At 44.7% G+C, this 17,720-nt stretch overlaps 1 protein-coding gene across 2 annotated transcripts; it reads right to left on the bottom strand.

Annotated features, from left to right (window-relative positions):
- Positions 1-325: 325 nt before the first annotated feature.
- Erp27 (endoplasmic reticulum protein 27) lies at positions 326-16,785 on the bottom strand. 2 transcript variants are annotated; one of them, XM_028780941.1, is made up of 7 exons: positions 16,600-16,785; positions 16,294-16,394; positions 14,518-14,655; positions 6,409-6,525; positions 3,101-3,226; positions 971-1,168; positions 326-447 (listed from the first exon to the last, which is right to left on the bottom strand). In XM_028780941.1, the coding sequence occupies exons 1-7, from the start codon at positions 16,691-16,693 to the stop codon at positions 403-405; spliced, it is 819 nt and encodes a 272-aa protein (XP_028636774.1). In that variant the 5' UTR covers positions 16,694-16,785; the 3' UTR covers positions 326-402. The 2 variants fall into 2 exon arrangements, 1 of the variants encoding a protein (XP_028636774.1); XR_003713093.1 differs by having other exon boundaries at positions 335-447; positions 971-1,145.
- Positions 16,786-17,720: the final 935 nt, after the last annotated feature.

Below are 17,720 nucleotides of genomic sequence, written 5' to 3'. Positions count from 1 at the left end.
TAGGAGAAGGATATTTGCTTATGAAGGAGGGGCGGGTCTATCCTCCGATGACCCCAGAGAAGCAGGAACTGTTGTGTAAGCCATGTGCAGGGTACCAATTCAATGTCAGTGACACGCCAGAACATCTTCTCTCTAGGAATGCTTGCCCTTCACAGAGATGCCCGTGTTTCTGAAGCCCCTGTATCCCTGGTACTCGGGCACAGCAGAAAACTAGGCTAGGGGAGGGGGGCTAGGAAGTTGGAAACAAGAGGCAAGTGAGATATTCAGACACCAATGATTGTGATCCTGCTACCCTTTGTTAGAACACCCGATGAGCCTGTTCATGTTGCAGAGATTGGAACGGCCCATTTTTATTCAGCACAGAATAGACACAGGGCAGTGAGCAGAAGTTCCAGGGAGCGGTCAGAGCTCCTCCTTCCCAGTGTCTTCTTCATCTTTGTGATCTCTCTGAAAAAAAAAAAAAAAAAAAACACAGCAAAGGGTGCATGGTGAGTGACTCTCCAGAAACCTTAAATCCACACCCTGACTTTGAACTGCTGACCTTTTCTGTTGCTGATGCTGTTTTTGCTTGTGTTCTGAAGAGGTCTCACTATGCAGCTCTGGCTGGACTAAAGTTATTATGTACCAAAAGCTGGCTTCAAACTGTGGCAGTCAACCTGCCTCGGCCACCAGAGTACATGGCGTGAGTCCCCACACCTCTTTATTTGTGATTTAAGCTATTTCCCATTGCCCTTTTAACAAAAAAAAAAAAAATGGAGAAAACCCAAATTCAGTTTGTGCATACAATCCCTTTGTAAATCAGCATCTCTAGCTAATAGTGTTCCATTAATCATGTGCTCAGAGTCACCCTACTCTGACCACACCACCCTCTGTTCTCACACCCAACAGGACTAAAGACCTCTGATTGCATAAGAAACAGAACACACAGAGAGAACAACACAGGCGTGTTTACTTGAAGCCCCACACTCACCAGCAACATCCCCCTTAGGAATCCATCGCAGAAACCTTGGACTTTCTCCACCGTGACTTCTGGGATGGGCAGTGTGTCCCACTTGTCATCCACAGACTCGTAAATGGCCAGAGCTGGCAGCTGAGACTCTTTTAGTTTGAAATAGGATATCACCTTTCCATTGTCCCTTTTGCCACTGTCCACCAGAACAAAGAGAATCTGTGGGGGGGGGGGCAAAGGGAAGCTTGTCATTGCTGTCACTAGGCAGACTGAATTTACGGTTAATTTCACATAATTTTAATTTAAGTTGAAGCCTGGCATGATGGAGTATTCCAAACACTTGTAATTCTAGCACTTGGGGAGACAGAGGTAGGAGGAGCAGAAGTTCAGTTACCCTTAATTAATAGCAAGTCAGCAAGTTTGAGGCTGGCCTGGGCTATATAAAAAAAATCTATCTATCTATCTGTCTATCTGTCTATCATCTATCTATCTATCATCTATCTCTCTCTCTCTCCACATACACACACTCCACCTTGATCAAATTTAAATGAATTTGAAGTTTATTTTTCTTGCTTTGGTATTTTATCCCTTTAGTCAAATGTAACTACAGGAATTTGAAGTCTGGGGTTAGAGCAATGCTTCTACACCTTCTCAATGCAGCCACTCCTTAATAATTTCCTCATACTGTGGCAATCCCCATTACCAACAAATCATTTTTGTTGCTGCCTCATAACTGTAATTTGGTTAGTGTTATAAATCACAATATAAATATATGTGTTTTCTGATGGTCTTAGGTGGCCCATAGGCTGAGAGGCACGGAGTTTAGGCAGATGGCTCAGAGGTCAAGAGTCTACACTACTCTAGCAGAGGACCTGAATTTGGCTCTTAGTACACAGTACCAGGTAGTTCACAGCACCCTGTAACTCTGGCTTTCAGGGAATCCAGTGATCTCTGATGGGAGTGGGTGGGCATCCTCACCCACTCCCACAACACGGTTAAAAAAAAAAATAACCTTGTAAGAAAGAGTTTGGGCTTTGAAGACACTTGGAAGTTTCCCTAAGCAAGAGAGTCTAGATAGCCCCACAGTTAAAGGCAGAGAATGAGGTTAAGTCCGATTCTGCCTCCCTGGCTGTGTGATCTGGGGCAACTTAGTTTCTCTAATACTCAGTTTTCTTGTTTGCAATGAGGTAGAGATAAAATGAGACAGTGCATTTAGTGATTGTCATGTGTAGCACTTGCTTGGTAAATGTTATTTTTTAGACCTATTCTAAGAACGCCCACCTCAGTGGCTTGCTAGAGTAGTGGATAGTGCTCTTCCTTGCTATATGTACACACGTTGAAAATAACAGCTAGTAACAAAGCAAAACCATCGTAATAATATGAGACAGTGAAGGCCTTTAAAGAATGTGGGTTGTTTATGTCTGGAATTCTCCATTTACTACTCTGAGCCCATAGTCGACTGTAGGCAACTGAAATGTAGAAATGAAACTAGAGATGACTGGAGATCAAGGAGAGGACTGTCTGGGGATCAGGGAGAGGACTGTCTGGGAAGAAGGGAGAGGACTGTCTGGGAAGAAGGGAGAGGACTGACTGTCTGGGGAGCAGAGAGTGGACTGTCTGTCTGAAGATTAGGGAGAAAAGATTGTTCAACTCAAATCTACCCCAGGTAGAAATCCTTGTGGTCTTCTAAAGAGAGAACTGTCTGTATTCTGGAACATATAGTGCTCCCCATGTCAGGGCAGTGGTCCTCCCCAAGATAGCTTATGCAATAATCAAATGGATCTCATTAGAAAGGCTTCTGGTTGATTCTGCAATTCAGGATGGATGTTTCAGAGATCTCAAACAGAAGTGCACTCGGCGGGAGGGAGGAGGGAAGGAGGGAAGAGAGAGGAAGGAGGGAGCAAGGAAGGAAGGGAGGGCTATAATGGTGTGTGAGGTAGGCATCCCGTGGGTGGAAGAAGCTCATCGTATTTACACCTTCTGTCTCCCTAGAGATCAGCCACGCTGGGGGATAGACTACCTGGGCTTACGACACAAAGTACCCTTAATTTCTAATAGTTTGCTTCTTACATCCCACTTCATACCTCGAAGCCACTGTGTTTCTTTCTTCCCAGCCCCATCTTCCTCATAGTGGCGCCATTCCAAACTCACCTGTCCCTGGAAGAGCTTAGCTGCCTCCTGATATCTGCGCATGCTCTCTTCATACTCTGGGGAAGCCTTGTTCATCATCAGGAGAAGATGGGTCTGAACCAAGGTGTTAAATAAGCCAGCTGCGATCTGGAAAAGTAAGATTAGCTGTAGAAGAAGAATGGGGAGAGGGAGAAGGAAAAGGGGGGAGGGAGGGAGGGACAAAGAAGCAGAGATACAGAGGTATGCTAGTGCAATGAACAAAACAACACAAAAGCAAATAGTCTCTAAGACAGCTCTTAAAAGTTTCACCACCTTGAATGTTTTCAAAAGCCATTATATAGATGTATGGAACCATCAAATAATAAATAAAAAACATTTCATATTTTTTGGTTGTGAGCCTAGCCTTTAAAAGCTGAGCCATCTTTCCAGTCCATTAAAAACAAAACAAAACAAAACAAACAAACAAAAAACATTTCTTTCTTTTTCTTTTTTTTTTAGGTTTTTCGAGACAGGGTTTCTCTGTGTAGCTCTGGCTGTCCTGGAACTCACTCTGTAGACCAGGCTGGCCTCGAACTCAGAAATCCGCCTGCCTCTGCCTCCCAAGTGCTGGGATTAAAGGCGTGTGCCACCACCTCCCGGCACAAAAAACATTTCTAACAAGTAAATTCATTGGGGATTGGAGAGATGGTTCATGGGTTAAGAATACATTTAATTTTTTAAGTTTTATAGAGGACACTGGCTTGGTTCCTCGCACCCATAAGGTGGCTGACGATTGCCTATAACTCCGGTTCTAGAGAATCTAATACCCTCTTCTGGCATCCTCTGGTTCATGCAAATATGTGGTACATGTACATTTACTCAAGCACATATGCAATAAATAAATAAAATTTTAAGTACAATTATGAGTAGGGAGGTGGTGGCACACACCTTTAATCCCAGCGCTCGGGAGGCAGAGTTCAAGGCTGTCCTGGTCTACAGAGCTAGTTCTAGGACAGCCAAGGGCTACACAAAGAAACCCTGTCTCAAAAAATAAAAAAATAACATTAAATAAAAAAATATAAAATAAAAATAAAGAGTACAATCATCTGGGGGCTGGAGCGACAGCTTAGGGGTTACGATCTGTACTATCCGTGCTCAGGACAAGGTTTAGCTTTCCCCGCTCGTGCCTGGTGGCTCACAGCTGCCTTTAACACCACCGGCTTCAGACCATTCGACACCCTCTTCTGGCTTCTGAAGGCACCTGCATACATATGGTGCACATACCCCCAAACAGACAAACAGCTTGCACATAATCACAAAACAACCAAAATGAATCTTAAAACTAATTTCAGGCAATTGTGTAGACCACCCTTTACCCCATACACATAAAAAAAAAATATAACCAAACAAGTAGCTAAGAGGTACTTATTGTGTAAGTGCCTCTACTTCTTACATAGTGTAAAAGTTTTACATAGTGTAAAACTGGATTTCAGGCAATTGTGTAGACCACCCCTCACCCCATACACATACAAATAATTATAATCAAATAAGTAGCTAAGAGGACATTGTGGAGATGCTGGAAGTCCAAGATTAAACCATACTGTGTATCGTTCTTTGTTGTACCCTTTACTCTGGGATAGCCAGCCCAGTATGAGGCTGTCAAGCATTCCTAAGGATGGATTTACACGACAACAACTGGAACAGGTTTGCTGGTCAAATGAGATTCTTGCAACCAGATCACTCAGCATTGGTGGAGCCTGCAGATGACTTTAGCCTGACCAATGTCTGCATTCTGTCCAGAGACCCCGAGGCAAAAACATCCAGCCACTCCATGCTCTTACTCCTAGGATCTGTGTGAGAGTTTTCTAGCGCAGCTGGTCACAGAAGGACCACGAGCAGGCAAGCATGGTCAGATGAAGTATTTCCTAAGGAAAGTTTCTTGGACTTTAACAGCAGGTCTGGTTTTCATTAGGGGCACTGTAGCAAATAATTGATTCTTGTTATGATAATATTTGTAATTATAGTGACTGCCTTATGCTACTTAAATTCAGAGTAGGATCCACTCTTCTAAAGCAGAAAGAACTCTTGGGAAAAATGAAGAGAGCCAAGGAGCCAAAAGGCCTGGGATGGAGGAGCAGAAGTAACTGGTTTAATCTCAACAGACACAGCAAAGCCACACACTGAGAATGTACATTAACTGTATACGCAGGAACAGGGCAGCTTTTCTAGCACAAGTGTTTGTGCCAGCACGGACAAGAAAGAGCACTTGCTGAGTGGGCAGCTCTCCGAATGAGAAGAGATTACTTCCGATATGTGAGGGCCCCAGTACAAATTAAACCTCTCAAGAGATTCCTTCCTGACTTGCTCTTGATGTGATTTGCTCTCTCTCCTAATGTGAAATTTAAAAACGACACATCACTGTGCTGTATATCACTGTGTGTAAGATGACAGCTGGGCCAGGCCTAAGGATTCAGGAACATGTGCCCTCACACTGTTTGACTGGCATCCAGGACACTCTGACATCTGGGTCACGTGCACAGGGAACATTAGAACATCTTTTCCGAGTCCACATACAGTCCAGTGGACACAATGGTGACAATGGTGATGCTCTAGAGAAAGAAGTCTATGTGATTATCCTTGTGCTCGACTTGATTGGATTGAGAACCACCTAGGAGATACGCTTCCGGTCATGTCTGTGAGGGTATTTCTAGAAGAGCTTCAAGAGAGACGATCAACCATGAAGGTGGGTAGAGCAAACCAGTGGGTTTCAGTCCTGAACAAAAGGAAAAGGAAAGCAAGGGCAAAGTGCTCTGAGGACCGTATCTGTGTCTTTGCACTTCTTGGTTATGGATGTGCTGTGACCAGTTTCACATTCTTGACTCCACCCCGTGACAAACTGTGTCATTCAAACCACGAGCCCCGAGAAAACATTCCTCCCTTACGTCCCCTCGATCATAGCAGTAAGAAAAAAACAAAGAAGAAAGAAGCCGTCTCGATCACAGCCTGAGAAAGGTGGTTTTGCGACTGTCTCAGGGCCAGTGACCTCCAGAGAGCACACTTATACAGGGAGACTCCTGATTCGGAAGGTTTTCATCCAGATACATTGTATTTTGTTTTCTTATGAGTTGTGTTAAAGCCATTTAGCCTTTCTGTGTCTGTTAGTCTCTTTGTCCAATAGGGAGGGAGCAACCCATCCATCTTAAAGGGTTAGTAAAGATTTGAGCACAGGCAACATGCTAGACGCTTAGGGAGAGACAGTTATAGCAGTGGAGAGAACACCTCTGTTCTGGGGGCAACGACCCTTCATGACCCAAGAGCATAAAAGCCTGACCGCAGGGACCAGTGGTTACCATGGGACTGTACTCCGTCACCCAGCGGAGGCTGTTCATGTGAATGAAACGGCTCAATTTGGCAGCATCTAGATTTTCAATGTCTTCAGCATCCAAATGTAGCTGCTGATTATCAACCTGGATTAAAAACAAAAACAAAAACAAAAACAAAACAAGACACATGAATGGACAGAGTGACTCCTCTCCGGCATCCCTTGAGATCACTGATAAATGGCATTTGATTATGAAGATGAGACACTGAGGGCAGCTCCAAAGACAGGAAGTTTCCTACCCTCGGGGACTCTTTTCTCTACTTGTACTTTAAAGGCTATTTTTATGTAATATAATCACTGATATATTGAATTTTCCATTGGTGCAGCTGTTCTGAATTCCATTTTCTTAACTTCTGGCCTATTCTGCATTTAGTTACTTCCCATGATTCCTCCTTTGGTTGGGAAGTTGCCCAAACTTAATTTATCCCTTCAAGGACTGCCAGCTCGAATTATGTAACAAGTAGCTTTTAACATACCAGACTCTAGTATTATTGGGCAGTTGCATCTTCCTGTTGAACATTAGAACATACAGACAAAGATATAAAAAAAAGCTAGAAAAAAGAAATAAACAAATAAAACCTTGAAAGACTATCCTAAGCAAATTAAATTTATGAAAAAATAAATGCCAAGGTATAGGAAATATACTTGTAAAATAGAATTTTGGGGGAAAAAACTCCACTCAAAGCATTAGATATTTTTAAAATGTGAAGCACAGGCTAGCATCATAGGTTAGTGATAGAGTGCTTGCTTGCCAGGTATCTGTGCGTTCCTAAGTTCAGATCCTAGCAACGAACACACAGAAATGGCACCAGAGACGTGTGGATCGGTTGGTAGCATGCTTATGTGGCATGCAGGAAGCTGTAGGTTTGATCTCTAGCGTTATGTGAACTAGACATGCTGATTTCTGTAACCCCAGTACTCTCGAAATAGAGGCAGGAGGATCAGAAACTCAAGCTGCCTCTGCTACACAGTGAGTCTGAGGTGCGAGGCGAGTGACGGCATTGGGTACATATGCAGCTGTGCTAAAATCCAACAGGCTCTCAGTGGGAACATCGAGAAAAAGCTAGAACAATAGGAAAAGTCTCCGTGGACATTGTTCAGTTTTGTAGTCCCAATATCCACACCAAATCATACAACAAAACCCAAACCAAACCAAACCAAAACAAAAAGAAAACCAGTAGAAGGTTGCTGTGGTGGTTCGCGTCTTTAATCCCAGAATTTAGACAGAGCAGCCAGGAGCGTTTCCAGGAGTTCAGGGCCAGTCTGGGAAACATGGGAAGTTCTAGGTCTTCCTGGATGATAGAAAAACTTCTTGTCTCAAACAAACAAAACAAAACAAAACAAAACAAAAAACAGGGGGTCAGAGGGTGGTTGAGAGAGCTTGCTCCTCTTTCAGAAGATGGGAATTCAGGTGACTCCCCAAGGTTTATAACTCCAGCTCCAAGGGATCTGAGGCCTCCGGGCTCTGGCCACACCTGTTCCCACAGGCATAGCCACACACAGACACACAGACACAGACAGACAAAGACAGACAGACTGGACAAATCAGATACTTACATATTGAGGGGGGTGGAGGGGTAGTGAGAGGGAGAGGAGGAAGAGGGAGAGAGAGGGAGAGAGACAGATACAGACACAGAGATACAGATACAGAGATAGAGACAGAGATTGTCTTCTCTGGTGCTTAAGGCCTGGCTTGCCAGCTGGCAAATTACCTCACACTTAGGGCTTTGCTATTGCAGCCCACTCAAACCATCACCATAATCAAGGCCCTCTTAATATTGTGTCCAAACGCTTGAGGATTGTTTTTCTAGGACACAGAAGCCTGGCATCTGCGCACAGCTGGCCTGGCAGCACGTGGACCAGGAGGCCCCGCCCTCCCGTCGCCTTTCCAGGCAGTTCTGCGGGTTTCCCAGAACTGTAGAATCGGAGGCGCCAGGAACTCCAGGTGTTTCTGGACAAGGGAATGCGGAGAAGGCAGAGCGTCTGCAGCAGGGATAAAGTTCCTTCCCTGGGCAGTGAGAACCCTTCAATAAGCTGCCCCCTCCCCTGCAGGCTTTCCAGTTGCTGGGGTTCTTCCAAAAAAGCAAACGCGATTATTTCATTATTTCCTAAAGTAATAAACTCAGGAGGGTTCGTGTGGAGGGTTCCTGGAGGCAGCGCTGGACCAGGAAGTGTGCTTTCCGCCAAGGGAATCGTTTGCACAAAGCACGGCAGAGAAGCTCTATCCTAGTATAAGGCTTTGGGGACGTTTTAAAAATCTGTTTTGCCAGGGTTTGGGAAGAGTTTTACTTAAGATATCCTCTCCAGGGACAGAGACGCCAAAACCAGAAAAGCAGCAGGATGCGCTATGAGCTCAGGCCTGATGTTTTAGGCACAGCTCATGGCCAGCACGTTGCTAGGAGGGGTATACCTTTGCATTCCCGAGAGCTCTCTGACAATCTAGTTTTTCAGAAAATGCATTAAAACTCATCTTAGTTTATTTATATTCTTTTAAAAATTATTTGTTTTTTAAATTTATTTCAGACAGGATTTCATGAAGTGAGGTTGGGTGTTGGTTTCCAATGTAGCCAAGATGAATCTGAGCCCCAGATCCTCCCCGTTCCACCTCCTAGGTACTGGAATTACAGGCAAGCACCCCCGTGCCCCACGCACCCCCGTGCCCTGGGCATCTCCTTTTATACTGCAGCTGTAAGATTTTATGACAATTCAGTCATAAAGTAACAAGTAGGGCTCAAAAGTGACTTAAGCGTTTGCCTCATGTCTTTGATTACACATGTACACACACACACACATATACACACACACATGCACACACTGTATACACACACACATACACGCACAGGCACACATGCATGCACACACTGTGTACACACACATACACACATGTACACACACACACACACGTACACTGCTCAGCTGCCATGTATGTACTTGTAGATATATACTTTTGTTTGCTTGTGTCTCCTGTAGCCCAGGATGGCTTTAAATTTACTGTGTAGCCCAGGATGGCCTTCAACTCTTGGGTCCTCCTGTCAGTCTCCAGGGTGTGGGCTTACAGGTATGCACCACCATGTCCAGCTAAAGACATACTTTATAGAAGTGTAATCACTTGATGTGTATTCCTTCCCTCTTTTACATAGTCATTTCTTCTGACTCGTCTGGTACAGTACATCTCTATGCCAAGCACTCAAAAGTCACTGTCCCGGGGTCAAGAATGACACTATATCTCTCATATTTCCCTGGGTCAGAGTTGGGCTGACTTTATTTCTTACAATAGAAGTGAATAAGAAAATCCAAAGTAGTACAGACATTCAAATGACACGGCAGGCTCACGGGCCATTGACTCCAGGAACTGGATCCCTGTGAGGATTACATCTCTGTGGGACCCTTTGGAAAAGCAGAGGGTTTCCATGCTTCCATACTCACAGGCTGGATCCCTGACAGCCACACTGTGGCCTGTAACTTCTTACTGCTCCCTGAATTCTGCTCAGGCACTTCCTGGAGACCTTTATGGGAGTCGGTCTGCACTCGTTTTGGAGAGTAACTTCCTTTCCTAGTTTGTTTTCTATCGCTGTGCTGAAGACTGTTGCCAAAGCAATCTGGGAAGGAAAGGATTTATCTGGCTCACAGATCACAGTCAATCAGGGGAAACCAAGACCAGAACCTGGAGGCAGGAAGAGACTATGAAGGAGTACTGCTTACTGGCTGGTTCTATCTGGTCTCTGTTTCAGGTTCCTGCCTTGAGTTCCTGCCTGGGCTTCCCTCAGTAATGAACAGTCACGTTAAACCAGACCAACACTCTCTTCTACGTATTTGTAATAGTCTTCATCACAGCCACGAAAACTCTAAGACAGATTTTGGTACCAGCATAGACTATTGCTGTGACAGATATGATATTGTTACGGGAGGATTGTGAAGGATTTTGAGAACTTTGAACTAGAAAAACCATTGAGTGCCCGGAGCTCTCTATCCTGTGAGAGGTTTGGAAGAAAACGCTGAGGGCAACGTAGATAGATGTCAGAGGCCTCACTTGGGAAGTTTTGAGGCAAGTCTGTAAATTCTTCATATGATATTTTAAATCAAGACTATGGAGTTCTGGTCAACTGGGTCTGGAGAATCAGCTGCAGCTAAGAAGAGACCAGCATCACTGAGGTGAAATCTTCTGGGTGTGCTTCTTCGGGATCAGCACACAGAAGCTGTGGTTAAGAGGGGCCGAGGCTGCATCTCATGCTGGAAGCCAAACTCCATAATGTACGACTCTGTCTCGTGTTACTGATTGTTGGCAGCTTGAAGGAGCTGTGGAGACACTGATGAACCTTGGCAAAGAGTGACAAAGTTTAAGTCCCCAGAGAGAGTCCAGGAAAGGCCGCTGGTGAAGATTCGGCCTCAGCTGCAGTGGAGACTCCAGCGTATTTGACACGCTAGGACTGGATGATGACCAGCAAGTGCAAAGAGCCAATATGAGGCCCCTGGGCAAGCTCTGCACGCTGTGACAGGGACATACGCATAAATGACAGAGCCAGAGGGAATGCGTACCACGCCCTCTGGAGCCCTGCGAGTCCCAGACACTGGGCAATGAGTTACCGACAATGTAGAAGGGTTTTGCTTCGGTTTGATTATGGCTGTGCCCTGCTTCTCACCTCTTGGGATAAGAAAATATTTAACTTTTAAATATTGTTTTTTTTTTCCACAGAAGCCCATAACTTTGGAGTATTTGAAGGACTTTGGTTATTTAAGAGAGACTTTGAACTTTTAAAGAGACTTTGGACATTTTAAAGAGACTGTACTCTTGAAGTGTTTGAAATTTTAAAGGCTGTGGGACTTTAAAAGTTATTTATATCTTATGTTGTAAAATTAACATTAACATGAGATTTAGCAGATGAACAAGAACCCCAAGAGTGATGCATTTGCGTGTCAAGTTGACAAGGAGTCAGTTTTACTGGCTCGTTTTTTGTCAACTTGACACAAGCTAGGGTCATTTGGAAAGTTGGGTCCTTAAGGCTGGAGTATAGGCAAGACGGTCGGGTGTTTTCTTGATTCACGATTGACGTGGGAGGGTCTAGGCCACTGTGGGTGTTGCGTCTTTCAGGGTGGAGGTCCTGAGTAATTAAATAAAAGGGAACTGAACAAACCACGGAAAGCAAGCCACTAAGCAGCACCCTTCCGTGGCCTCTGTATCAGTTCCTGCCTCCACGTTCCTACCTGACCCTACCCCGACTGATTCACTGTAACATAACAGTTGAAGAAGAAACAAACCCTTTCCCAAGTTACTTTTGGTCATAGTGTTTCACCACAGCAACAGAAAGCCCAACTAACAGGGTTACACACGCACACACACACACACACACGCACACACACACACACACGCTCGCGCGCGCGGCTTTTTCAGGCTCAGAATCAGTCAGTGTTCTTTTACTTAGCTATCATGTGCCCTTATCTTTAAATATTTTCTTCCTCTTGTGAATTCAGTAACTCTAAATTCTGGAAATTTGCTACCAAACTATGTGTATAGTACTAAATTAAATTCTGATATAGAACCCCTGGGCTTGATCAATTAATACGAGGGGCTTAGGGAATCGTTTTGGGATAATGTTTTGAAATGGGGACTACAGAGTAAGGAATGTTAAATTAACTCAGCCTAGTGTAAAACTAGAGATTTTTTCTTCTGGGGCTAGAGAAATGGTTCAGTGGTTAAGAGTGCCTGGGACCCTTGCAGAAGATCTGAATTCAGGTCTCAGTATCCACTTCAGATGGTTCACAGCTGCCCGTAACTCCAGCTCCAGCGAATTTGACACTGTCTTCCCACCTTTGCAGCACTCAAAAGATCATAGAGACACACAGACACACAGAGACACACGTGTAAATGTAGAAGAACCATTACAAGAGTTTTAAGCAGATTTTCCTTGAGTTCAGACATAGTCATACACACAGATAGGCAGATGGAAAGACAGGCAGACAGATACACACACACACACACACACACACACACACACACACAACTGCAGAAAAAAAATAAGCAAACTGTGGAAAACAGAAAATGATAAAATGTGAATCTAAGTTCAAAGAAGTTCCAGAAAGTTTGTAATAGGCTCATGTTTCCCAATGTGAAATAAAATGGTCCCCGTTTTCCTTTGTTAACGTTATTCTGAACTCCCGAACAATAATCCTACTAACATATGTAGCCAACCTTTGGAAATGTAAACGGAGAAAAGTGTTTATGTAACAGTTGGCCCGAAAACTCTGACCTTTCCCAGCACTGCCAACGAGGTGACACAAAACCAGCCTGTTTATTTTCTGGCATGGCACATAAATTTTGTCCACCGAAGTGCCAAGACTTCACTCAAAGTAGGGCTGTCACTAGTGGTCTGATCATATAAAACAGATGCTAAGGAAGGTGGCAGAGCTCAAGAGAGCCACCAGCAGGGCTTTATAAAGAATACATTGTAAGTAAAGTTCATACTACTGCCAGGATTGCTCAGCTGTTTTGCGGGGAAGCGGATGGCCTTGAACCTGTGGTCCTCCCGCCTTAGACTCCTGACTGCTGTGCTCACAGGACTGCATCTCCTAGCTTGACAAAGCACCCTGTCTTTTACTTCTATTGCTATTTCTTCACAGCAGATGATTTATGCCTTATTTTAAATATACATATACATGGATGGATATTTTGCCTACATGTAAGTCTGTGCCCCACATGTGTTCTTGGTGTCTGGAAAGGGCAGAAGATGGAGTCAGATCTCCTGGAACTGCAGTTGAGAGATGCAATATGGCTACTGGGAATGAAACCCAGGTCCTCTGCAAGACCATCCAGCACTCTTAGCCTCTGGGCTGTCTCTCCAGCCACTACAGACCCTTGATATGCTTCACGTAGTCTATTTTGCTTAGCTAGCAAGGTCTCTTGCTTCACATAACTTTTCCTAATAATCCATCTCATTCTTTGTTTCCAAAATAATCTTGCTAAAGCTCACTCCTGTCCACATTACCCTCTGGATCCAAAGGCTTTGGGGGCTTTTAGATACCAATCAAGTTAAGAATAAATCTAAGATACTGGTACTATGGTTTTAGCACAAATATGGTAGTAATAAATCCTCCCTGCCTTCTATGCCTTTCCCTGTACCCTGTGCCTTGGGATCTCATTGGCATCACTGATTCTCAACAACATTTAGTTTTTATCCTTTAGCCATGATCCTCTAGAGTACCCACGTTTATCCAACATATACTTCCCAGCTTCATTGTCCCGTCTGTATTTTTTTTTTCTGAATTTCCACACTATTTTCATTCCTGTAACATATTACCTACTGTGATGGTCTGTATTAGTACACTGGTTGTAATCTTTGCTCCATTTTAAGAGCCATGAGAGTAAGCAGTCTAGTCAATGTTATTAGCACCAGCTCCTTATACCGAAGAGTTGTCTGATAAGATGTTTGATAAACTTATGTCAACTAATCAGCATATAAAAATATATAATTATGGGGCTGGGCATGGAGCTCAATTGGTTGTGTGATTGCCTAGTTCCCATGAAGCCTTGGGTTTGATTCCCTGCACTGCATACATGGGGCATGCCTGCAATCTCAGTGTTTGGAGGATCAGAAGTTTAAGGTGACCTTCATCTATGTATCAAGCGGCCATCCTGAGCTACATGAAAACTCATCGTATATATGCATATGTATGTATATGATCTATATCATAAAACTCCTGGTCTCGGTCTTTGTCTCTGTTTGCCTGTCTGTCTGTCACACCATCCCTGGTGTGTGGTGTGTGTGTGCAACTTCACTGTTTAACATGACCTTGGAGATAATACGGTCAGACCTTTTATTCTATAAATGTAAGAAAGTAATAAACAGTAAGCAGCTGACCCACCCCTTTTTCTGACAAGGGACCTTTAGTGCCACATCTTGGCTCTCAGTTCCTGTCCTCAGAAAGCCGTATCCCCACCTGTTTTGCCAGCCTGAACTGAGTCATTAGCCAGGTCACCAATGTCTCTGAACTTAGCACCAGCATTAGTGTCAAAGATTTATAGTTATTTCCTGTCTCGCAAGGGAAAACTAGAGGAAGGTTGGAGCTGCCCGACCCAGCTTACCAATCGAAAGAGGCAGATGCTGTTGCTGGTGACATTGTAATGGGTCAGGACCTCAGAATGGTTGCTGATTCCAAATGATACATCTTGGAACTGTTGCACCATGCTCCGGAACACAGGCACGATCGGTGTTTCTAAATCCTAAAAACAAAACAAAACAAGAGAAGAGACATAGAGGCAAGAAAAATATGCTCATGCCAGAAGTTATCCTTACTCATGCAGGCTATACTTGCAGTGGCATTTTTGAGTGTCCCAGGCTCTGTGAGAATATAGGTTATCATCAAAACTGTGTGGCCTTATCATACAGCCTGAATTCTACCTGTAGCTGAGGGAAGCCTTGGCGTCCAGAGGTCTGTGAAGTTGGACTATACAGCCATTCATGTACCCAGGCAGGCAAACGTTTTGGAAACAATTCGTGGAGGAACCGGGAGATGTAACATTAAGGAACAGGCGCTTAGCATGGCCCTCGGGAGATGTGCAGGAGCTGAGGGTTGCGGCCTCTCTTTCCAAGGATCCTTCTGGTTTGTTCGTGAAGGGTCTTAATGGCCTGCGTACCTGTTGCATCCCAGGCCTGCAGTTAGGAAGCTGGGAGGCCACTCATTAGTGACGTCATCTCTCCTCCCAAAGGATGGCTGTCCACAGCAGCTCCAGGCGGTACACGAGATTCCACCTATTTTCCCTGCATCTCAATGAGCTTAAGGCCGTGTGAAAGAAGGAAAGATTGCTACTCTTGCATCTGGGATCACAAGACAGAAGGAAGAGGCTTATACACTTAGAAGCTGTGGACGTTTGTTGGCTGGCTCCCTGGTTTGTAAGCTGGGCTTTTGAACTGAGTTGGGCAAGGACCCAGTGGCGCCATCTGGTGGTTGTGTATGTTACTGCACCCTTCCAGTATTTTGCTCTTCTTCTGAAGCTCAGACCCCTTAGCACCACAACCTGACTCCTTTCGGCACCCCATGGCAGCCATTTCCAACTGAGTACACAGAATGGACAGGATGACTGTGAGTTGCAGTCAAGGAATGGAAGTAGACAAGAAAGTTTGAATAGGGGCTGGGTTAGCTGCAAGGATTACCAGATCGAGAGGGAAAGGCCGGGACGACACCTTCTTGTGTATGGCTGTTTGGATTAGCCAACAACCAGTGTAGAAACTGCCAGTGACCCTGTCACCTTCCTCAGTATTCGGAGAAGGTGAGAAAGACCAGTGAGGGACTCCCTATTTGTCTTAGCACAACCTGTGAAAAGTGTTTTCAGCTCATAAAAGATAGGTTTAACCTGAGTGTATGGTATAGTCCCATTAGCCCACTACTCAGGACGCTGAGGCAGGAGGATTGTCGGTTTGCGAGAAGCATGGGCTACACTGCAAGTTCCAAGCCAGCCTTAGTTTTGAGACCCTATCTCAAATAATAAATAAATGAATAAATGAATAAAATTTAAAAGTGCCTTTACTTTCACTTCTGCCTATGGCCAATGCACTACGGGTTCAGACTGAGGGTGTTTAGGACAATGATGAGATTTGACTGACTTCATGAAGACACCTGCTTTCTTTCAAAGTGTCCACAGGTAAGGAGAGTCAGCTACTAGACTCACAGATCCTGAAGCAAATGAGGGAAAGACCTCATGCAGAAGGCAGACTGCTTTGAAACACAGAAGCCTTGGATGATAATCTGAAAGCCCTCTCAGTTCCAAATCTACATCACTAGCCCACCAGGCTCCTGGTTTGACTACCTTAAGGCTGAGCTGGCCTGACTCTGGGGTATATGGGTAGGGTATATCACACACCTGGAAGAAGCCTATGACAGCCACTTCAGCGGCAGCGATGAATTCCATGGTGGCTGGGACATCGGTGAGCCATATGGGTTCTTGGGTAGTGCCGAGACCATCTGCAGTGAGAGGAATAGAGGTGTGTGGGCAATACACATCCTAACTCATCCTTCTGGAAAATTTCTAGGTTTGGAACGAAAATACACATAGTATTTTCACATTTCCCTGTCTTCTCCTTACAACAAGCTTCTTTGTGGTCACACCACCGCCCCACACCCAACCCCCAACCCCCAACTTTTTTTTTTCTTTTTTTCTTTCTTTTACCAGAGGCTTCTTCCACATCGGCTGCAACCTCTGGAACCAGCCCACACACGAGGACAAGTGAGAGGATTAGATATCTAGACCTGGTGATTTTCATTGCTCTTCTCTGGTGCCGATCGTAGGTGACTCAGATGACGTAAATGAAGTAAGTGACATTGTGTATGGGGTGCTGATCCAGGACAGGCTGATACACTGAAGTGGTTGCGTGTCATTCGAGCTCTGGGAACTTTGCAGCTGGCTCCAAGGGAACTTTCACCTTCTGTGATAAATGGCTCAAAGTGGCAGGGCTCTGGAACATATCCAGCCAGAAGAAAGTCGGGTCCGTTCATTTAAATAATAAAAAAATATATAGGTACTCTATGCCACTTATTGATTTAAGCAGGCTATAAATATGGCTGTGAGCTGACCCAGTGTCTCTCAGCTTACATCGTTGATGGGAGAGGTGAACACAACAATTCATGATTTAAACTTGTAACAGAGAGTGGTAAAACGTGGAAAAATTCATTGGCTGTTGTGAGAGAGACGGAGACCTCTTAGGGCCATGTAGGGTTTGATGGAGGATGTCTGCCTCTAAGTAATTACAGACAGAGGCCTGGGTGAGTCGGATTGCTCTGAGCATCACAATGTGGAAAGGATGTGCATTGCTTTTCTCTGCCATGACAAAATTTTGTAAGTGACAAAATCAACCCAAAGAAGTCGGGGTTTATTTTGGCTCCCAGTTTGAGGGTACAGTCAATAATGGAGAGAAAGGCATGAGGCAGGAGAGGGAGATGGACAGTCACACTATGTCCACAGTCAGGAAGCCGAGAGGGATGGCGGTGTTCAGCTGCCCTCTCCATTGTAATCAGTCCGGGATCTCAGCATGGAATGATACTGTCCATAGGTAGGGTGAGTCTTCCCACCCTCATGAACCTAGTCTAGAAACTCCCTCACAGGCACGCCTAGGGGCTTCTCTCCTAGGCGGTTCTAGAGTCTGTCAAGCAACAATCACTGTGAACCAATCACAAAGGATTCTCTGTGGGAAGAGCCAAAATCTAGACTTGAAAAAAGAATGTGAAAGAACTTTAGTCACTGAGAATTATGGGAAGGAAGAGAGTGATAGGTGTGGAGGCCATCTTGCGATA

The sequence above is a fragment of the Grammomys surdaster genome, unplaced genomic scaffold (assembly GCF_004785775.1).
Source record: "Grammomys surdaster isolate TR1022 unplaced genomic scaffold, NIH_TR_1.0 373, whole genome shotgun sequence".
In the NCBI taxonomy this organism is placed as follows: Eukaryota; Metazoa; Chordata; class Mammalia; order Rodentia; family Muridae; genus Grammomys; species Grammomys surdaster.
Note: the sequence above shows the minus strand (reverse complement) of the source record. Positions and strands in the feature narration are given on the sequence as shown.